The 22,973-nt window shown below is 34.9% G+C and overlaps 2 protein-coding genes across 3 annotated transcripts; one reads left to right on the forward strand and one right to left on the reverse strand.

The window, feature by feature from the left end:
- Positions 1-729: 729 nt before the first annotated feature.
- Positions 730-14,760, reverse strand: LOC138315133 (transcription factor E2F5-like). The gene is made up of 10 exons (XM_069255916.1): positions 14,563-14,760; positions 11,250-11,359; positions 10,971-11,024; positions 9,715-9,858; positions 7,340-7,448; positions 6,751-6,972; positions 6,514-6,616; positions 6,169-6,258; positions 5,733-5,777; positions 730-5,443 (listed from the first exon to the last, which is right to left on the reverse strand). Exons 1-10 carry the CDS (start codon positions 14,743-14,745, stop codon positions 5,328-5,330), a joined length of 1,176 nt encoding a protein of 391 aa, XP_069112017.1. The 5' UTR covers positions 14,746-14,760; the 3' UTR covers positions 730-5,327.
- LOC138315132 (uncharacterized) lies at positions 14,751-18,832 on the forward strand. 2 transcript variants are annotated; one of them, XM_069255914.1, is made up of 2 exons: positions 14,751-14,935; positions 15,674-18,832. In XM_069255914.1, the coding sequence occupies exon 2, from the start codon at positions 15,724-15,726 to the stop codon at positions 17,470-17,472; it is 1,749 nt and encodes a 582-aa protein (XP_069112015.1). In that variant the 5' UTR covers positions 14,751-14,935; positions 15,674-15,723; the 3' UTR covers positions 17,473-18,832. The 2 variants fall into 2 exon arrangements, with proteins under 2 accessions (XP_069112015.1, XP_069112016.1); XM_069255915.1 differs by having other exon boundaries at positions 14,757-14,866.
- Positions 18,833-22,973: the final 4,141 nt, after the last annotated feature.

Genomic DNA, 22,973 nt, shown 5'->3' on the forward strand with positions numbered 1-22,973 from the left:
ATCGCCATAGTAACAAGAGATGGTGGCTGTGAACATCTCTATAGTAACTAGATATTGTGGCTGTGAACATCATCAAAGTAACTAGATATATTGTGGCTGTGAACATCATCAAAGTAACTAGATATAGTGTGGCTGTGAACATCATCAAAGTAACTAGATATAGTGTGGCTGTGAACATCATCAAAGTAACTAGAGGTTATGGCTGTGAACATCACCATAGTAACTAGATATTGTGGCTGTGAACATCATCAAAGTAACTAGATATTGGGGCTGTGAACATCACCATAGTAACTAGATATTGTGGCTGTGAACATCGCCATAGTAACTAGATATTGTGGCTGTGAACCTCACCATAGTAACAAGAGGTGGTGGCTGTGAACATCGCCTTAGTAACTAGATATTGTGGCTGTGAACATCATCAAAGTACAATGTAACTAGATATTGTGGCTGTGAACATCATCAAAGTAACTAGATATTGTGGCTGTGAACATCACCATAGTAACTAGATATTGTGGCCGTGAACATCACCATAGTAACACGAGGTGGTGGCTGTGAACATCACCATGATAACTAGAGGTGGTGGCTGTGAACATCGCCATAGTAACTATAGGTGGTGGCTATCATAACTGAGGGCATTTTTATACGTTTGATGATATTGGCAATGAGTACCATAATTTCAGGAATTCATTGTCAAACAATTTACAAATGAATTAGAACAGAAGTACAAGGTTTAGCGATGATATCATTTTATTGTCAATATGAACAAAATGCAAAACTATGATTGTGATCTCTCAACTTTCTTCTTGTACTTTTTTCTACAACCGATACTTTGAGTCGGCTCGCGATAATGAATTAATGAGCAAAGTATGCACAAAAGTATGTGTGAATCGATTAAACCTGTTAACAGTACATAAATAAACAATGAATGTAATGTTTCTATTCTATACTGATATCATGAATATATATCTCATGACCAACTAATGATCTCATGATCTGCCAATTAAAATAATTGGAAATATTGGCATATTCACATTTCTTTGCATCTTGGAAAAAGATACAACATAGAAATATTTCACCACAGTTTTTAAATGTTTTAATATCATTATGATTTTTTTATCATGATAGTCACTACTTCTTCTAATCTAATTTATGATTGTGATAGCACCTATATATAACCTTCCAACTGCATTTCATTTTACTCACAATAAACTTGATTACCTGTATGTTTACCAAAACATTTCAGAGATAATTATGACATTACAGATATTATCAACACTTAGTTATTTATTAAGTTTATATCATCAACCCCTTAATATGGCTTTAGCAACATTTATGTGAATTTCCTATCTTTAAAGATGGCAACTGTTTGACGGACAACCACAGTATGGCACAAGTACTTATTTTACAAAATACATTCAGCATTACATATAGCTAAGCCCTGTTATAACCAGTTGAATCAACACTGCTTTATCTTAATGTAAGATATACTAGTTTTATTCAAATCGTAAAGAGAAAAATTCAGAAAATGTGTGGTTTCGACAAAAATGTAGGTTTTTGAAATTGTGTTGTTATTATCTGAAATTTCAAGGGGCTCATGTTGATAAGTTTCATTTTTAACAAGGCCTGGAAAAATAAAACTTAGAATTGTCTCAGATATTAAATCTTGAATGAAAACAACTCTTGAAAATAAAAAAAAATTAAAAAAATATTCAGCATATTTTAGATGGTTTTAGCAACATTTATGTGAATTTCCTATTTTTTAAGATGGCAATTGTTGAAGAACAACCACGGTATGGCACAAGTACTTATTTTACAAAATAAATTCAACATTACATCTAAGCCTCGTTGTAGGAAATTCACATAAATGTTGCTAAAACCATATAAAGGTCCCAACAATAAGCAGAAGAGAAAAAAACATCTGACTGCAATGCATGTGTTTAACAATGATAACAAGATAGAGACCTCATTTAACATTTTACTTAATATACATGAGTTGGTATATATAACTTGGAACAATAAATCAATAGCGTTAGCTCAATACTTTTAATGGAAGGAATGATCATTTATATACGGGCTATATTAATTTCGACTCCAGGAAATCATAACTGTTTTCTAGTGATCATTATAAAAACATGTCCGCATTTCAATACAAAATAATATCTAAACACAACAAATATAATAAATGTCTAAATTTTTTTCTCAAATTAGACACATACAGTAACAAAACAAAACAAAACTTGAATTGAAAGTGGATAATACCCTGGTATCAAATCTATTTTTCATTTACACCTCCCAGGTAGAACATAGCTACAAACAATGTCATTATAAATGTTTTTACATCAAACACAATTACCTGACTCTAAATTTGACTGCTTGCATGAAAATCATTTGAGAAACATACTGCTCATTCTTGTAAATCCATCAGGTTTGGTTACTTACAAAATACAATTTGTTGCATGAGCAAACACGAACAATAATATGCCCCTATCAAACTGTTTGCTACAACATTGTATGTCGCATGACAATTAAGACTCGGCACAATGCTGCTACTAAAATGTGATTAAAACATAGCTTTCATACGATATGATAGGACTATATTAAAATAATCTTTTATAATATATATCTGGTACATACCTATAGGTATACAATATATACCGTAACCTTTTTTTTCTGAATTATACTTTATTCTTGATTCCTTCAACAAGATCACAGTTTTAGATTTGTTGAAATAACCTCTGTATTGTCTATAATCTTACTTTTTACACTTTCTTCAATGAACACAGACACTTTTATAAATAGAGAGTCAGATAATATTAATGTTTCTTTGGAACTAATAAGGTAACAGTTAAATCAATGACCCTCGGTAGCAGGGAAGACCTTTGGAATCAAAGTCTTTCCAATTAGGGCCAATGATTTTACTCCGTTAGTACCACTGACACATTGTAGAACATTACATTCATCATTCTACTTCAAATCTAACATATCTACGCAAAACAATAGTACTAATATTATCGATATATCAAAATAATGTATATATGTACACTTTTACTTGATTTTTTTTTCTCATTATGAAACCAAAATTATATTACAATGTATTTTTCTTTATTGAAATTTTGGTCAAAAAAATAGAAAGGAAAGGTTTGGTCTTCACAATACCCTAAACTCATCATTTTCTAATTCAAATATTAAATCAAGTTTCTGTAATATAATTATAGCAAATAAAGCAAACTTTAATCAAAATGCTTTCCTGATAATTTCAACACATGAAATGTTAACAAGAATTTTTTTACCTTATTTTGAGAGAATGACTATAGCTACATAAAATAAAAATGTATGACTCAAGCTTAACTACAAAGAAGTTATCACAGTTATATAGTTCATCCACGAAAACATCGGAGTATGTTACAGTAACAAGAATAGAAAACAATGTAGGAGGCAAATACATGTTTGATCCACCAGGCCAGGGTTAACGACTCAATCTCTAATCACTGCAAATGTTATTTAAGTCTATTTAACTTAATTCAGTTCACATGACGTACAGTATTTCTCACCAAAAGCTCGAATTCTAAAGCGAGGAAGATGACAACAGACAACAGAAAGCTTAGGGCTTTTCAGAAGCGGTCTTTTATAGGCTGGCCTTGTCGCCCAATTCCTATTGTCATAGCATCAGATATTAGTAATTTTTTTTTTCCTTTTCATACCAAATCCAACTTTGATTGGCAGATTCTTTTTCTTCATATACTATATCCGAGAATGGCTCAAAAATCCAACATAATCAAGTCATCACAATAGAGACATCGATATTGCGTATTAATTTCAAAAAATAATCCATTGAAAAATCAATGAAATAGTATGTTTAAAGGTATTTTATGTTATCAAGTAGTCTGAAAAGTTAATTATAAGCATTGATGTAACTATTCTTTACCTTCATCAGGTTATGAAATAAATTTTGCTTGCAAACTTTTGTGAGAATCTGCTTTAGTTTTGCAAACAAAATAAAAAATATTAACATCAATGCTTTAAAATGAAATATTGTATTTAACCCAATAACTAAACTGTCATGTGACTCCAATGATTCTAAATATCGATAAACTATTTCATTCCCTATGATTATACATGCCCAATAACCTAGATCCTACTTGGGGTTAATTTGTACATAAAATGTAGGTTTGATTACAATACTGTGGTATTTTGTTGTAACAGAACAGTATATGTTTACCACACCAGGGTACACTCGCACCATGTAAGACTGACCAATGCCTTTAGACATTATCTATTTAGCACTTACACTGTAAATGTATTTGGGTACAAAATTAAAAACTTCACAAATATGACAGACTGGCATGCTTCCATTACTAAAGAGACATGTGTAATATTTTAATTATGGCATTTATTACACAAAAATTTGATGTCAAATTAAGGCAAATGTTTTCAAAAAGTAAATGGTCATCAACTTCTCCCATCGTTTGCAATAACAATGCTGGAATAGTTACTACGGCAAGATCTTTACACAGCAATCAACCGAAATGGAATGTTTTTGTTGTGGCTTCATGAATTAGAATGAAGTAATTAAGATTGACGTGAATAATGAGTACATTTGCATACAAAAACCTGGTGAAAACAGGCAACATTTATTTGAGCCCAAAATTTATTTAGAAATCATATTTTAACTTTCCCAGTAGCTATGATGTAATATATCAGATTTTGACAAACTTTCACAGTTCAATTGCTTGGCTCCAGCGAAAAGTTCATTGATATAAATATAGCCAGATTAGCTCCATTTGACACTGCCTCCGAGGCCCCTTGCTTCATGAAGTCTTTGATTCTCCTGTGGACAGCATAACTTAACTGGCACACTTGCTTTAGACTACACACTTGCTTTAGACTATGTCTTCAGAACCTCTTTTGTAGACAACTGTCTCATCTTGACTTAGAATACAAATCTAAGATGAGTAAAAGAACTAATGTGTGTGAGATTCGTTGTAAATATAGATGGATGATAAATCCTGTGGGTGAAAAACTGCACCAGGCTTGGCAGACGATATTATAATGACAGCATGATTGGCAGTGAAAACAAATTCTAGCACTAAAACGCGTCTCTTCGGGAGTACATATGTTAACCCACAGGACTGGAGGTTACACATCCAAATGGATAAACTTACAGAGACAGAAGCTTTGTGCACCCTCAGTCCCTTACAGTATGTTCCTGAGATATTTGAACAAGACTGGTTAGTCTGACAATAAGCTGCCATCCATCCTGGTTCACATGACCATGACTGCAGCATCCTATACAGTATCGTAACCTGCCCAAGGCACAGTGGCTTAGATCACATTGTCAGAAGGGGCACATCAAAAAGGTCACATGCTCCTTCACTATCGTCAAGGTTGAAGTAGTAATCCCGATCACTAGGTGGCGGACTTAATCTCAAAAGAGGTGCGAATGCTGTGAACAAAACAGTTTATCAAATACTGAACTTAACTGAATCTGGTTTTGAACACGTGAGCAAAAATGTTGGTCATCCTTTAGTAAGCAAATAAAAGAAACTTATTGGATTCATTATCCAGCATTATTAGATTTGGGGGCAATTTATTGTTTTCAACAATTCTAAAATGTCACTGAATTTATGATAATCTCCATATAAGTCCCTTACCTCTTACAGGGTGTAATAATTTTCTCAAAGAGGAGGGCATTAACAGGAGAATATTATATAACAACAATACTATCAACTTACCTTCAGATGACATCAACTCTTCTATCAAATCCCCTTCCATATCACCTGTTGATAAATTTAACATACTTTTTAACCTGTGGTACAAACATTATTCTACTTAACTTGTGCTACAAATATTATCAAAATGTTTCATTGCTTTAATAAAGGCAACATCTGAAGAGGACATATTCACAGTTGCCTTTTAGTGTTAATCTATATTAATGTCTCTAACCATACAGAGTGATACTGCCTTTCCAACATGCAATGATTCAGCTTCACATTGTCAGTTATGGACTTTTCCATTCTAAGACAAAAGTAGGTTTTGTTTAACCAGATGTCATACAACAATGACAATATGGTGTTCTTTTGAGTCTTCTTTATCAACTTTAATCCAAGACTTCTACATTAAAGGCAATAACTGAAAACTGCCATGTGATTACATAGATAATATTTTTACCAAAAGTATGTTTTCCTAGGTCAGAGCGGTACGGATCCAAAAGAACATCACTGGGGGGCGTATCCATTGATGGTGCTGCTGATGTTGACGCTAAAACATAACAGTTTTGTGTTAGTAATTTTAACACCAAGAATAACCTTTTCAATTTTGGCTCTTACTAGTCAGGAACACCATCTCCCCAACCCAATGACACTCAATCATAATGAAAATTCACCTCAGAAAGTAATTGAAAAAACAAAGAGCAATAACTATTGATGAAAAATACAAATACTACACACTCTAGTTTTGCAAGGTTTTAGGAAAAACATGATCTGCTTTCCTAGAATTTTCTGTTATTAAATCTACCTGTTGCTTTGTGTGGTGATGATCGTGTTGCCATTCGTGTGGTTGGAACTGTTACATCTACAACTGGCTGTGACTGTTGCAAGGGAGATTTTATAGGGGAACGCTGAAATTACAAGTAAATCATTACAACTATGGTGAACTAAAAAGATACTCACTAAAGCTCAAAATTTGAAAAATGTTGAAAAATGTTGCTAAACATGGTAGCCACATATAGCCTACATACTGTATGTATCTTACCTTTTGCAGAGATTTTCCGTTGCTAGACACTGTGGAGTGGTTTGGATCTAGATTTTGGTTTTGTGCAGCGGTGATCTGACTGGCAGCAGAATCCTCTTTTGGGGGCGGTACTTGTACCACCACAGGACTTGTGTTGTCTGTATCTTTGTTTACCAATAGCACATGAATCGGTCCTGACTGACTTTTCAAATGTATTTGATAGTTTTTCTTAAAACCAGGTCCCTGAAAAGCAACAAAGGGCATTGTTAAATAAACTGATATTAAATTCTGTCAAAATCATAATACACACAGACTTTTATGTCTCGTAAACTATTGCTTTTAAGCTTTTATTCATTGCCACCAACTATCTTGAACATGATGAATATGAATGGATATCAAAACAACTTGGAATAAATTAATATTAAGGATGCCTTGGATAAATTTAAAGTGGCAGCTAATTTCATTTTTAGAGTTATTGTCCTTTAATTTTAAAAAACAATGTATCACAAATTGAAATTAAAAGAGAGTTAAACTGAACAGACACTGACAAATGATGCTGCACTGTAGCAGTGCCATTAGGGCAAAGTGTGTACAATGAATGAAAACTTACAATTTCTGGAATGGGAACCTCAAGTTGTGTTCCTGAAGGTGCTTGGATAGCAAGCAATGTGTCACCTTTAAAACACTTGCATATATCCTCATGTGTTACATACGCTAATCTGACACAAGTTAAGGTTTCAACTCAGTAATCAGGTCTTAGTGATATTTGTAAAATAAATGTACCGTATTTTCCGGAGTATAAGCCGCTACTTTTTTACCTGAAAATCGGTAGTGCGGCTTATACATCAGTGCGGCTAATCCGTGGACGAAAACAAAAATCTGACCATGTTTTTGCATGATTACGTCGTGATTCACATGTGAAAATCTTTAGTTTTACTCGCCAGTTTTGTTAAGTTATACATCGACCAAATCACTGTAAAAAGTGTTTAAAAGATTAAATATGCAATGAAAATATATTAAAGATGAAAATAATTACGTATCATATGCATGTTCATTCGTAAAATTGTTTTAATTCATGGCAAATCGGCCGACTGAAGCGTGGTTGTCAGTCACAACACAATGGCGGTTTAGTAAAGTTATACATCGAAAAAATCACTGTAAAAGTGTTTAAACGATATAATATGTGATGAAAATATAATAAAGATAAAAATAATAACGTACCAGATACATGATCAATGGTAAAATTGTTTAATTCACGGAAAATCGGCCGACTGAAGCGTGGTTGTTTACAGTCACAACAAAATGGGGGACTGATTTCGCTATCAATTTGCTGCAGGATTGTTACCAAGAAAATAACAATTAAAACGTCAAAATCATCAAATATCAATCAATAAGTTAAATATATTATTTAAATATTATGTGTGTGCAAGAAATGTTCGCGGACAGCAAGAAAACGATCTTCTGAATGACTGCTATTGCTAACTTACACACATGTTACACTCGGTCAACATGTGTATTTCTCGGAATCCTGTCGCTGTGATTTCAATGAAATAATCAGCAATCAAGTGTATTCGCGTGTTTTGCATGTTATATAGAACATTATATCAATGATATAAGCATCAAATAGTCTATAAAACACCATTTTATCGATCTCTGTATCGGCAAACACCACGAGGTCATAATCCGGAAGTTTACAAAAATAAGGCTTCGGTGAATTGCATCATGGGATACCTAGTTTACAAACAGTGGAAGAACACTCTAAACGAAGTCGATTGATACAGTAACTCTTTTCACAAAGATATGTTTAATACATGAAATATATCAAAAAAGATATATAATCCATTCCTATGCATAACGTTACCGAAGAAAGTATTTTATCGGCGTACTGAAATATGAGCGAGAGTAAGCATGAAAACAAACTTGTACACGTGTTTCACATATGTGGGTCAACACGGGAATTTCCCAGAATCCTGTCGGCGTGATTTTAATGAAATAATCAGCAATCAAGTTTATACACGTAAATCACATGTAATTTAGAACTTTATACCGAGTGTAAAACACCACAGAGTCATATAAATATCATTTAATTGATCTCTGTAGCGGCAAACACCACGAAATAATATCCGGAAGTTTACAAAAATAAGGCTTCGGTGAATTGCATCATGGGATGGCAAATTGACCGAGAACACTCTAAACGAAGTCAGTTTCAGGTTAATGATGCAAGCCTTGATAATATAGTAATCCTTTACACATCAATATAATAAATACGCGAAATATATCAAAATAGAGATAAAATAAAATCATATCCATACTGAAGAAAGTATCTTAACTGGCATGCTGAAATATGAGAGAGAGTAAGCGTGGATTCGTACGGGCCCATGTTTGTTTACACACAAGTAGCTATAGGCTTACGTAATGGCAGAACAAACAACGAACACAAACATGACCAAGTCCATTTTGCTAAAGATATTTACACCATAGTGAGTTTTTATTTGTTATATATTTACAGTATAAGTTTACAGACAGTTTTCGTGATTATAAACATCGATAAGCATTACCGTACTTCAATTGAGATCGATCGTATCAGAAACATGAAACACAGATGGTTACGTGGGTGCATGGGCCTAACTTTTGGGTGCGGCTTATATTACGGTGCGTCTTATACGTGTACAAAACCTGAAAAAATCGTAAAAAAGGCCTCTGCGGCTTATACACAGGTGCAGTTTATTGTCCGGAAAATATGGTAAGCACAATCATCTGATCTATCTAAAATCTGTCCTCCCCTTGTTGGAAACAGATGGAGCATAGATGTGAAATTGGCGAAAGAATCAAGTTACTTGCATTAAAAATAAATTCACATTTATCTAAATTTCATAATATAAAGGCTAGTCTACTTGTGTGGTCTAGCTCATATAATGTATTTGTTCATTGCAGTGCTAAGAATGCTAAGTTCTAATACATGTCAATCAAAGAACCAAAGGATACTTTGTGTTAGTGACCTCGTCTGTGACGTTCTTTATACTCTGTTGCACCCATATCTTGTGCTGATCCAACTCGGCCTCCTGCTGCTCTAACTCAGCGATTTCATCTTTCAGATTCCCAAGCCTGTCCGCAATCTCTCTTGATCCTCTACAAGACAAATTTCCATTTAAATGATCTACAGTGGAACTCGGTTAATACGAACTCGAAGGGACCGACATAAATCTTCGAGTAATCAGAGTGTTCGAATTAAGCGAGTTTTCATGTCTATTGACTATCTTTAAGCGAGTTTTCATGTCTACTGACTATCTCTTTACTTAGTATATATTGACAAGTTCCATGTCTTAAAACAATGTGAACAAGAGAGATGTCAAAATCGTCGATGCTAGTTGCAAATTTGTTACAAGAAAACCAAGATATATATTTTGAAATGCTGTTCTACGCCAGATTTATGAAAAAGAAACTGGCATTTTGGCGATCTTGTCCAAAAAATCTCATTTCAAATAGTAAGAACATTTTATATATGATTTTTGTCATTCAGGCCAAAATTTACTTTGTATTATCCGAGTTCTTTAAACAAAGATAAGAGGGGATTCGGCTGGGACCATCCAAGTACTTCATATTAAGCGGAGTTGTCAAATTATCCGAGTTCGTATCAACCAAGCTCCATTGTATAATTAAAAGAATTGCTAAATATGGCATCTATATTTTCAGTAGACCATATTCATTTTGCATCTTGATTATCAGTTCTGAATAATGATATTTGACAGTTGAAATTACATTTTTTTCTGACAAAAATAATCTTGCTTTTGAATTTCTAAATGTTATCAAAGTTCAACTGAATTTGCAGTTATTCCAGACATCGCAAAAGTTGAAAAAAATGGCCGGACATTCCGACCTGCAAGGTCTGTAAGCCGGACCAAACAAATTTTGCTGGACCGAATATTAATGTGAGTTTTTGAAGTTAACATAACAGATTACGTTTTTGCCATGTGAGTTTTTGAAGTTAACATAACAGATTACGTTTTTGCCAGGTTCGGCACCTGCATAATACTTCAGAGATGCAGACACACAATTTCTACCGAATTTCGATTATCAATAATTGCTGGACGGTCGGCCCAGACAGGATTTTAAAATAGGCGGTCCGAGTCAAATTTTGCCGGACATGTCCAAATTTCGCGATGTCTGTTATTCACCAGCAAAATCGATGTTTGATCATACACCTGCTACCAAACAATCATATCAATAAAATAAATCTTCACCTCTCTGGAGTATTTGGTATACCATCAACTGTTGGGTACCCAGGGCATGATCCTCTGAAAAATATAAGTCGTCATATAGAAATACAATTTATAATTCAGCATTAAAAAAATATAAAATGAAGTCAATTTGCTGATTTCCTAAATTTGGCAAAACATTTTTATAAAATTTGCCATTCTTTGTGTGATTGGTGCTGTTTTTTAAGTTTCATGGTGGGAGGTTCTTAAACCAAAGGAAAATTATATCTTTGTGCATTTCTTCAGTCTTTTCTTTATACTTACTTCCATTGTATACTGTTTTTAGATTTTTTCTCTATTAGACCAATTCCTTCTAATACATTAGTTATGTCATAAATTCTTCTCTTTTGTCGTACTGCGAGGGTATCAGCAGCCTAAAACAGAAACAGTTTGTGCAGCCATTGCTGTAATCATACCAATTTTATTCAGGCCCACCCTGTGAAAACTCAAGAAAAGGATAAACAAACAAAAGGCCCATGGGCCTTAACGGTCACCTGAGTTAAAATATATAATGAAACAAATAATGAAACAAATTAAAGACATATAAACACTATATGCTGGGCCTTGAAGTTGGTCAGTGATTTATAAATTTGACTTTTTAGACTATGAAGAGTATTTGCTTCCATCAAACCTGTGAACTTAGAGGTATTTTTTGAAATTTTAATTATTTTGACCCTGTTTGGTCCTGCCCCTCTGGTCCCCCAGCAGGGGGTCTTCGAGGACGGATATGGATGTTAAAATACTATATCTTAGGCTAATAATTCTAATCAAGTTTGACTAATTTCCTACGAAAATTGGGCAAATACTGTTCACAAATATGTTTTTCCTATATAAACTAAAGTAAACTTGACCCCTCCCCAGGGGGAAACGTGAGACCCCAGGGTCATATAATTCACAATTTTTGTAAAGAACCTTAAGACCTTTCTATTTATGAAAAGTATTTGATTAAAGTAAACTTGACCCCTCCCCAGGGGGAAACGTGAGACCCCAGGGTCATATAATTCACAATTTTTGTAAAGAACCTTAAGACCTTTCTATTTATGAAAAGTATTTGATTCTACCATTTCCAGAATTTCAGAAGAAGATTTTTGAAATTTTAGCCTATTTGACCCTTTTTTTGTCCCACCCCTCTGCCCCCAAGGGGTCTGCCAGGACCAATGTGGATATGATATTAAAATGCTACCCCGCCCCTCTGCCCCCAGGGGGTCAGCCAGGACCAATGTGGATATGATATTAAAATGCTATCTCAGGCTAATAATTCTAACCAAGTTTGACTCGTTTCCAATGAAAATTGAGCAAAAAATGCTCATAAATGTGTTTTCCCTATATAAACTATAGTAAACTTGACCCCCTCCCCAGGGGGAAATGCGAGACCCCAGGGTCATATAATTCACAATTTTTGTAAAGGACCTTAAGACCTTTCTATTTAAGAAAAGTATTTGATTCTACCATTTCCAGAATTTCAGAAGAAGATTTTTGAAGTTTTAGCCTATTTGACCCCTTTTGACCCCGCCCCTAAGGCCCCTGGGGGTCAGTCATAGAAAATTTGTTAATAGGATTAAATGGCCATCTCATACTGATTATTCTGACAACATTTGACTCATTTCCTATTGCAAATGACCAAATAATGCGCAAAAATGTGTTTTCCCAATATAAACTATAGTAAACTTAACCCCCTCCAAAGGGGGAAACTAGAGACCCCAGGGTCATATAATTCACTATTTTTGTAAAGGACCTTAAGACCTTTCTATCTATGAAGAGTATTTGATTCTACCACATCTGTGAGTAGAGAAGAAGATTTTTGAAATTTTACTCAATTTTACCCCTTTTGGCCCCTCCCACAGCCCCCTGGGGGGTGGGGACCATATAATTCACAATTTTGATTGGCCTTATGCCTTAGAAGGTTTGTGCAAAATTTCATTGAAATTGCTTCTGCTCTTTTGGAGAAGAAGTCGAAAATGTAAATTGTTTACTGACATACGACGCACGACGACGGCCAAATGGCGATTAGAATGGGTCATAGATATCCCTTCGCATACTTCTGAATACCAACACTACTAACAGTTATCTCCAGGTACCAGTTATCACGAACGCATTTGTACAATTACCATACAAAATGTCAATAAAGTCGTCTTTTGATATAAGACACTATAGCTACTATGCTGATTTCTACAAAACTTATAATACAAGTACACCTGAGATGGCGAGAATGGGTACTCGGCCAGAACTGGTCGCCTGTATTGATCATAGTGAAATGAAAGGGTCGGATACTGGCGTTATCACATTCTATGACAAAAGCGGGCTAGCTGATATGTGTGAACTCATTAAAAAAATATTACATTCTGTCATTTAAAAGGCTAAATGCATGCATATATCTTTCTCAATTAAATGAATACTTAATTCAAATTTAATTATCGTTTTTTGTGTGCAACATCAACATTTTTCATCTCGGATCGGAGTAAAGTTCAAACCGAAAGCGCATTACGTATACGTCACAAACGCCCATGCAACGTACATTACACCAAATGTTTGTTAAGTCTCGCCACAGGTCTGTTGAGATCCGATTACTGCCTGAACAACTGTTGATAAAATTTATCTAAGTAATCTGCAAATAATGTGTTTTTCTACTTTCGCATAAAATTCAAAGAAAATTGAAGACATTTAAAGGCCCAATATCCGTATCTTTCTTATTTTTTTCATGATTTAGAAGAATGTTGAAAAAAAATCCTGTTGTAAATCATGCAGAGATAGGACTAAATCGATATTTTGATAAAAATCAAATAAATATTAAACATCGCTAGGTGGGTCCCACTTAGTCAAACAAGCCGAAGTTAGCCGACACTGTAATGTCGTTGCCGAGAACGTCATGTGACTACAGTAACTATGTAACGTCTGTCCAAACTCTTCCGAAAACAGATCTTGAACTTTCCGACTTCCATTCGGCAATAATCATAACTTCTATGGCAACCAGTTTAAAATGAAGGCATGTTTACATTATCGACTTTCAACAACTGCTGTACCAAAGTTATTGAAAAAAAATCATAAATATTCTTTAATAATTAATATCTTAATTTCAACTACATCTACAAATACTAACAATATCAGAGTCGAATTTAACTTGAATTTTAGTTGATAGCGTGGCTTTAATTTTGATATTTTAAATTTATTTATAAACTCCTGGTCCATTATATATATTGTAAACCCATCGCACCGAAAACTCCCATCCCCTTCTTCAACAAAAAATAATGAAAATTAACGTTACCCATATTGGCGATAATAATGTTACAGGTTTACATATTCCCTGTGGTGTGAATTTGGACAGTGTCATATTTTTTTTTAAAATATTCGATGATTGTCAATGACACAAGTGAATTTTATTATGTTTTAATATCCAATTGACGCAGTACAACACATGTATCGTTTTATGTCAGATTTGAATTAGGCTCATCCACCTATAGGGTTAGGCCTAGTTTGATGCGGTCTAAACAAAAGCATAAACATTGCGGCACGGAGTAACTTTTTGGCGTACAAAGAATGCAATGAAGAAAAGGATAACATAAAATCCTATATCACCTACCACTTTCAGATCTAGAACACCATCTTTTGCTTCTTGCAAAAGCGAAACAAATTTTGTGGTTAGGAGTCCCAAGCTTTTCTCGTGTCGACTCGGGGTGGAATGGTCGGCCATCGTGGTTTTGCAGCCGTTGGGACTGAATGCTGGGAAATATCGCGAGAGTAAAAGCGAGAGACATCCGGGCATTTAGTAACCTGGAGGCTACTGTCGTAATCATATAAATGCATTGAAATCGCAACTAACTGCATATGCAAAAGGCGGAAAGCGTTTATGTTTCAAGGTGTCATGGACGCGACTCCAGCAAAGCGTAGGTTACTGTACATGGGATATTCTAAAAAAAACAAATATGTGATAACGCACGAATTCAAACGCAATGGTAAGATGATTGATATTGATATTTAGAGATCGAACGTATATAAAATTAAAAATTACTAGATCATGTTTACGTTTGAATTATTTTAACTAACGTTACAGACCCCAAAAAGTAGGGCAGTGTCGACTCGAGGAGTCAAGCTAACTAGGCATGCTAGTGCAGAGCATAGTTTTTCTCAAACAAAAGTAGGCTAAATGCTGTGTTCACGGTTGGTTTTAATTTCACAGTCAACAAAGTCTTCTTTAAGTATCAAGGACTGGAGTAAATTTTATTGTGCTATTTAATGTCGTGGCCACGCCCCCTCCCTATGAATATGATATTGTAGGCCCAAGAAGAAATCTGAAATGTGTACCAATTCTGGCCATATGTAATTACATGATCACAGACGAATTTCGAGACAATTTTTTTGTGGAAATCAGCTTGAAAGTGTTTTATATCAGAAGAAGGCTTTATTGACTACATTTGCGTGGGAATCGTACAGATACAGATGTGTCATAGTGAGAACTGGTTGCCTGACAGTTTTCTTCCTGAATAAGGCAAAATCTCAACAAAATTTGAAAAAAGATTGATCTATAGTTATATTCACAAAATAAACAGTATGTTGCTTGAATGCACAAGGATGCTTTATTTGTGAATTATTAAGTATATGTGGTAAATAAACAATAAAACTGACAGTAAATTATACATATCATAGGCATCAAATAATGGTATTTATATTTATAATTCTTCCTCTTATTTCAGATGTGAGATAACTGCATAACCCTAACAATCAAACGTGCTACAGAGACAAGATGAAGTCTAAGTGTGACCATTACCGTCCCAACAACTCGTGCTGGGGGTATGGACAACAGATGGACAACTCGCACTCCACAATACAGAAGCTAAGTACACTTTACTGCGATCCGGAAATGAGCGACCTGCAGTTGGTCGTCAGTGATAAGGTGTTCCACACACACAAACTCATCTTGAGCATTTCCAGTGATGTGTTGAAGACCATGCTGACCAGCCCCACATGGCCTGAGTCATACAAGGACCTGATTGTGCTACAAGAAGATCCAGAGTGTGTTGAGGTGTTCGGAGATTTTTTACATTATCTCTACACCGGCCGCATACACATGAGTCATCTCACTGTCTTACCAATTTTGTCTCTTGCCGATAAATATAATATCGGAGACCTGTCATCATTATGCATAGAGTACATGTGTTCTCATTGTGTTGCTACCAAACAAAACAGTCGTGTATTGTCCTGGTACACATATGCAACTATGTGTGGACACAAACAATTGGAACATGTGTGTGAAGAGTACATTGTTTGGAACTTTCAATTTGTCATGGAAACTGAAGACTTCTTGTCAATATCAGCTGACATTCTGTTGCATTTCTTCCAGTCACCAGACATTGTTGTAAAAAATGAGCTGTCTTTATATCATGCTGTTAAGAAATGGGTTTTGAAAAAGCTTGGAATTAAGGAAGAAAGTGAAGTAGATGATGTGGTCAGAAATATAGGACAACACACACAGTTCACATTGATGAGTTATAATGAGCTGACATCACTACAAGAAGACAGCTTAGTGAAGACTTTTCCTGGTGTCTTAGAACCAGTTATAACGGCAGCTTTACATGTCCACATTGCTCAAAAAACTTGTTCTCAGCAGACTGACACTTCTTTTCATCAATCAGATGGTAGCTTATCATCGTCACCATCATCGTTATCATCAACGTCATCATTGTCGTTGCCATCATCGTTATCATCAACGTCATCATTGTCGTTGCCGTCATCATCATATCAAAGTTTGCAGCCCATCAGTTGTACGATTCCATCCAGTATCCCTTTACAATGTGAAGGAAAACCTTCAGATGGCAGCCATTTTGGATCAAGGCATCTTGATTCAATTCATAACTGTGATAGTGCTAAACCAATGTCAGTTAACATTGATGAAACAATACACACAAATAATGACAATGTCCTATTTCCTAAAGATTTTTCAAGCAACAGCGTGCAGACAGAGTTCAGTGCTTCGAAAAAACGTATTTGTCCCAGAATATATACATGTGATGCATGGTGCACAGAAATGGTTGTGTCTGAGTTAGACGAAGTAACTCCTGGTGACGTCCTTGGGGCGTTTTTCTCCACACCTGTAACAGGGTATGAAGCAGACGACAGTTGTTATTGGGACTGGCATATTGACCTTTATCCAAAAGGCGTGGCCTTTAAAAAGTTTATGATGATTGGCATGCTTGAGAACAGGGAGATTGATGAAGTGCTTTATGAAACTGTGCGACTAACAGTCACTTCAAACAGTCTGGAGACCCGGAAGGTTAAAATCAGCGTGATGGTCATCGGGGAAGAGGATGGTCTGGAGTATGTTGTGCGTGGTTTAACAAAAACTTGTATTTTTGATGGTGATCATGTTCTTCTCAATATAAGTGACATTGTTCCCTATGGTATTCTCCACAGTGACGATCCCCTCTACAAGACTGGCAAGAAGAGAGATATTTTCAAGATAACTGTCGCGATTCGGCCTGCTTTAATAGTCTAAATACATCATATACATAGATGAACATTTTATGCTGTTTAAATTACAATTACAATCATATATGCATTAGTTACTTACGGTTCATACAATCATACTGTTGCTATTACATATTATATTATACAATTATCGACCTATTTCCAGGTGGATACGGTGAGTTATCAACTTGCCCGAGTAAGTGATATATCCCGAGGCTGGAGGCCGAGGGTTATACCATTTTCGAGGGTTGATAACTCACCGTATCCACCTGAAAATAGGTCGATAACTGTTTTATTATATGTTCAAAAAGACTTACCAAAAATAAACATGATGATATTTCCAAATGTTCCTTATTTCAAAGGTAGTTTATAAATCTATTACATGTAGTAAATATATATGGTAAATATACAAATACTTCTTCTTGCTAATGTTTTAGACTAGTAATACCGGAATATTTTATCGCTGCATCAACTTCCCGTCTGGAATTCTCGAACGTTTTCCATAAATTGAAGTTTGCAGTTGAGTTTCCCTCGATCTATTTTAGACACAGGTTACTGGACTCGCGAGAGGTATATCTGGACTGAGTCCAGTAACCTCGCGTGCTTTTCGCCACCGATTTCGGGGTTGATATCGCAGTTGATGAATACTTTTGAGAAACGTATCGGCCAATCAAAATACAGCAAAAACACCAGTCATATAATAAATATGTATGTATCATATGTAACATTATAGATAAATAAGTATCAGAAAAAAATGTCAAGCTCTAGATTTATTAAGCTTAGTAATTAAACAACACAGTGTATGAAATATAAGAATGATCATTTTATGCATTTACTGAAAAGAAGTATGAACTCATCAACAAGCATCGACCAACAGATTAATCAACAGTATATATTCAGCTTTGTACAATCACCATAGCTCACATTTTAAAATACGGACATGTTGTAAATTTCCTTAGATGATAAATATACGATCAGGCAAATATTAATCTTAACAAAATTTTTGGGATTGCCAATATAAATGAATATAGGATTAAAATCTGCTCACACAAAGGATATCTTTATATAAATATTTAGAAATGCTCAGATAAAAATGAAATTTTGTAATATATGTAATGGCAAAATTGCGGATATTTATAAAATTTATCCAGAAAATATATATATCATATCATTACTTTTGTGAAAAACTTAATATTTCATCCATTGAAAACAGAATTAGAATATACATGTATATGGTGTTAAACATTTATAAATAGTAGCAACAACATGACAATTTGCAATGAAACCCACAATTTTAGCTTGGTTATTTTTGTCTTTTTGTGGCGACTATATATAGTCTATACACTTGTTTGAGAGGAATAGAAGAAAATAAAGAACATCATATCTAATATATGTATAGCTTGGTTTGTAAAAACATAATAAATTGTACAATATAAAATATTTCTAGTAGTTCTATTTTTGAAATGGAGTTGCTCCCCCTTAATCCATAGGAAGCTTGTATAATATTGAAGATGCTCCACCGCTGACAAATGGTATTTTTTGCGCTATCAAAAACAGCTGCAGGGGATTTAGTATTTTTCTTCAGTTACAAAAGTTACTTACTTTACACCATTACAACCATAGAAAAGTTTGAGCTTCTAATTTTACTTCAAGACAAAAATATTAAAAATAATTAATTGCATCCCGAAAAAACTCTGTGGCACTATGTCCTATATGGAATGAAGTACTGATTGTGCATGCGCATGCACCAAAAATAAAATAAATCATTTGATATAATTTTTTGTGTTAATTAGACATATTTATACATGATTTAACACCAATTATTGTTCAAATGATGAGTATCCTTTATGCCCTGTCGGCAATGGAGCATCTTTAAAGATGCTCCACTGCCAACAATTGGTATTTTTTCACTATAAAAAAAATAATTATAAGAAATAGTTAATAGCATCTCGAAAAAATTCCGTGTCACTATATCCTATATGGAATGAAATACTGATTGCGCATGCACCAAAGCAAAATGAATTATTTTATCATATTTTTGTGTTACACATATACATGTATAAACATGATTAAACACCAATTATGCTCCGTCAGCGGTGGAGCATCTTTAAGAAAAGAAAAAAAAAGCGCCTTATTATATAGGTAGGTTTAGCAGACTATGTTTGAATTACATGTACTTCTGTACCCCATATAACAGTTGCTATGACTATATATATTTTGTTCCATATCTTGGTATTTGGGTGGGGGGGGGGGGGGCTGCAAAAATCCTGACTACCTGTGATTATCCATTCCTATATATAACATAGTGAAACTTATTGGAAAGTTACACAGATATGGGTGAGGTCTCCAGACACGATCCTTAGTTACAACATACAGGTAACTAACAAACAGCGAAGGTCAAGTTAGATTTGACCCCAATATTGTTATTATTTGCAGATAGAGTATATCAATAATATTTATATTGATTTCATAGTAACTTTGGTCTGGGGCAGCTGTTGAAACTCCACGCTTGTAAACATGCACTTAGCTATATATGTTAAATACTTATATGAATCTTTATCAAAATTTTGCGAATCATAACAAACCATCTTTACTTCGATTTAGCTTGACCATACACGAAATTCAAGCCACGTTTTGGTCATGATGTAGTGCATACTAGAAGAATGTTATGGTCCGGCACATAACGAATATAAACTTATGTCATGATGGTAACATGTATGTAATGTTTGAAAAAAATGGGATAGAAAAATAATAACGTAAACAAAAGTTTACGATGGACGTTTACTTAAAACATTTTGGTTGGCATGCTTATGCGGGCATCAAAGAAGATAGAATGGTCAGATATTTCCAACTAAGGCGTCCCTCAACGTATCTAAGCACCGTGCACGGGAATGTCTTCCCGCGTAATAGTGAAGATGTTAGGACGAAATCAAGGAGGATCAGGAACACGACTGACCGTGGTCTTACACAAAGTATACTTGGCGGCATAATGCTGAAACGTACGTATAAAACACGTGGATATTTGGGGTAACGTTCAAACCAATTATTCCAAAATGCAATTTCTTTTTGTGTTCTTTTTGCTTTGCGACATGTAAAAGAAACATTAGTTCGTACTTTCTTTCATGGGCTGGAACTTTCAAATCAATTTGTGGATAGATTATATTCTTGGTTAGTTATTGGAAGTATGTGTTGAAAAAACTCTCTTGTTCTTCTTTTCACTTGTACCAGTTTTGTTCATAGTGATCAACAGAAAGAAATATATTCTGGAATGATTTTACAACTATCGCAATTTGTATTGTAATGTGGCATCGCCAGCGATAGTTAGATTACCAGTTGTAGTTCTACCGTATGTCCCTTTTCAAGTATGCTCAGTAGATATATCTCGATCAACCTTTGGATAATATCTAATGCCTTACCATATTTAGCATTCAAGCCTATTGTAGTCACTGGAAGGTGTTGAACGCTTCCGAGTGTATCCAAAATTAAAAGACATTTTCTATATGTAAAATTTTTCTCGTAACGGCAAATGAGTACAACCTAGAAATAAGCTAATGAATATTTTTCCGCCTTCGCGTGTAGCGTGTAAGAGAATGTATTTCTTTCTTGTCGTATGAATTCAGTTGTACTGTTTGATGTGGTGAAACCAGGAACTCTAACGAGGTTGAATATTAATTAGTGACAATCATAACAAAAAATGTTGAAGGTACACCACCGAAGTTTTATTCCGAAATTCTTTGCGAACGCGTTTTCAATGTATCCAAGTGATCGCAGGGTTTGTAAGTTATACTGCTTAGTTTTCTTCTCTTAAATCGCTACTAATAAGTGTAATACAAGAGACTGTCACATTCGACGGATACATTCAGTTCTGACTGCAGCTTTTAGTATCGTCCTCTTTTGATAATGCCAATAGCAACACAGTTTAGTATATATAACGATCTACAGTGTCCCCTTTTCCTGGGAATATATCTAGCTTCATTTTAATCGAATAAGGAGAGTATGACGTATTTTCTATTTTCAGACGACCCCCTGTTTTCGCATATATATATTGCTTTCGTATATCGAAAATGGCGGTTTTTGTTGGCTAGTACACAGGTACAGATTTCTGTTGCATTTTGACCTTCCGTTCACTTAAAAATGTGTTACCGGAAAGAGTATCTACAAAAGTTCGTGACTGCGTCTTTCAGCAAACAGGAATCCCAGCGTTCACTGTATCAATGGAATTAACTTTGGTCGTTTTTCAATAGAATACAGGTGTCTACTACAGGGTACAACAATAGCCGTAACTCAACGAAGCCACCATTGGTTCATCATACATTACTGTATTTTCCTTATCAATGAGGCTGAGTAACATGCTAGTACCGCTAAGTTAACAACGGTCTTGCAATATATGCTACAATAACCACTTCCGGTTCCTATTTCCACTCCATCAATGGAATCGCTAGCGACCGCCCATTTCTGGAACCGTTGGCGGTACCTTACTAGTATTGAGACTGCTATGAGCGAGACAACTAACAGAAAATGTAGTTTAACAGAATGTGTCAGACTCTTCAGTTAATGTCGAAACTTCTGGCGCGAAAAGGTTCTACTTAAATAATTTGCGTAATCTTATAAAAATCGTATCGGTCGCTGTACTACGTTTATGGACGTAGTGTATTATTTTAATTGGAGCGTCATATACAAACACATGATCGAAATAGGTTCGAGAAGGTACATTTAATTTTGTCTCTGTTCACTTGGCATTCATTTGGGCTATGAATGCCAACTGAAAGACGTTCAATGTTCATATTTACATTTAGTTAAAATTTTATGTTGAAATACAAATGTACATGTACTAAGGGATTTTGCATCTAGAATTAATCATTCATTATCGTCAAGGATGGAGCAGCCATTTGTGGGACTGCAGTGAAAATGTAAATATTTCAACATGAAATCTGAACTCGAGAATTTGTAACAGTTACAGTGTTTATTTTGATTCGTTTCCTCTTATCTTGTTTGGTACTTTATCTTACTATCAGATCGATAGCTGGTGTGTATTCGCACGGTGTTTGAACGGTGTTTCAACTGTAGACAGTTGACCACGCTAATCGATATAGCTGTGAGAGTCTTGTTTTACCTAGAACATTATGGTCAATAGAACAGAATGACCCAGGGATCGATGGACATCACTTCTCACAGCGGTAACAGCTTATTGATTACTGAACACTTAGAACCTTGATCACTGTGACCTAATTAACAAGCTAAACAAGTCACTTCCGGCGGGCAGTACTACAAGGTCAGCAGCCGATTTCCGGCGAATACTGAAATGAACGCCTTTGTCAATTGTTGAGATTAAGTCATAAATGCTGGCTACAACAAAGTATCTCTCTATCGATCAGCACTTGTTTTTCATCGGGTCATATATATGTACAGCTTTTACATTTTCCATATTGCAAGGTTGAGATCGAACAGAACCTACCCTAAACATAAATCACACCTATCTGTCTGGATAAGTTAGTTAATCTAGGAACTAAACGATCGATGGATTTAGAG

This window comes from Argopecten irradians, chromosome 2, assembly GCF_041381155.1.
Source record: "Argopecten irradians isolate NY chromosome 2, Ai_NY, whole genome shotgun sequence".
Classification (NCBI taxonomy): domain Eukaryota; kingdom Metazoa; phylum Mollusca; class Bivalvia; order Pectinida; family Pectinidae; genus Argopecten; species Argopecten irradians.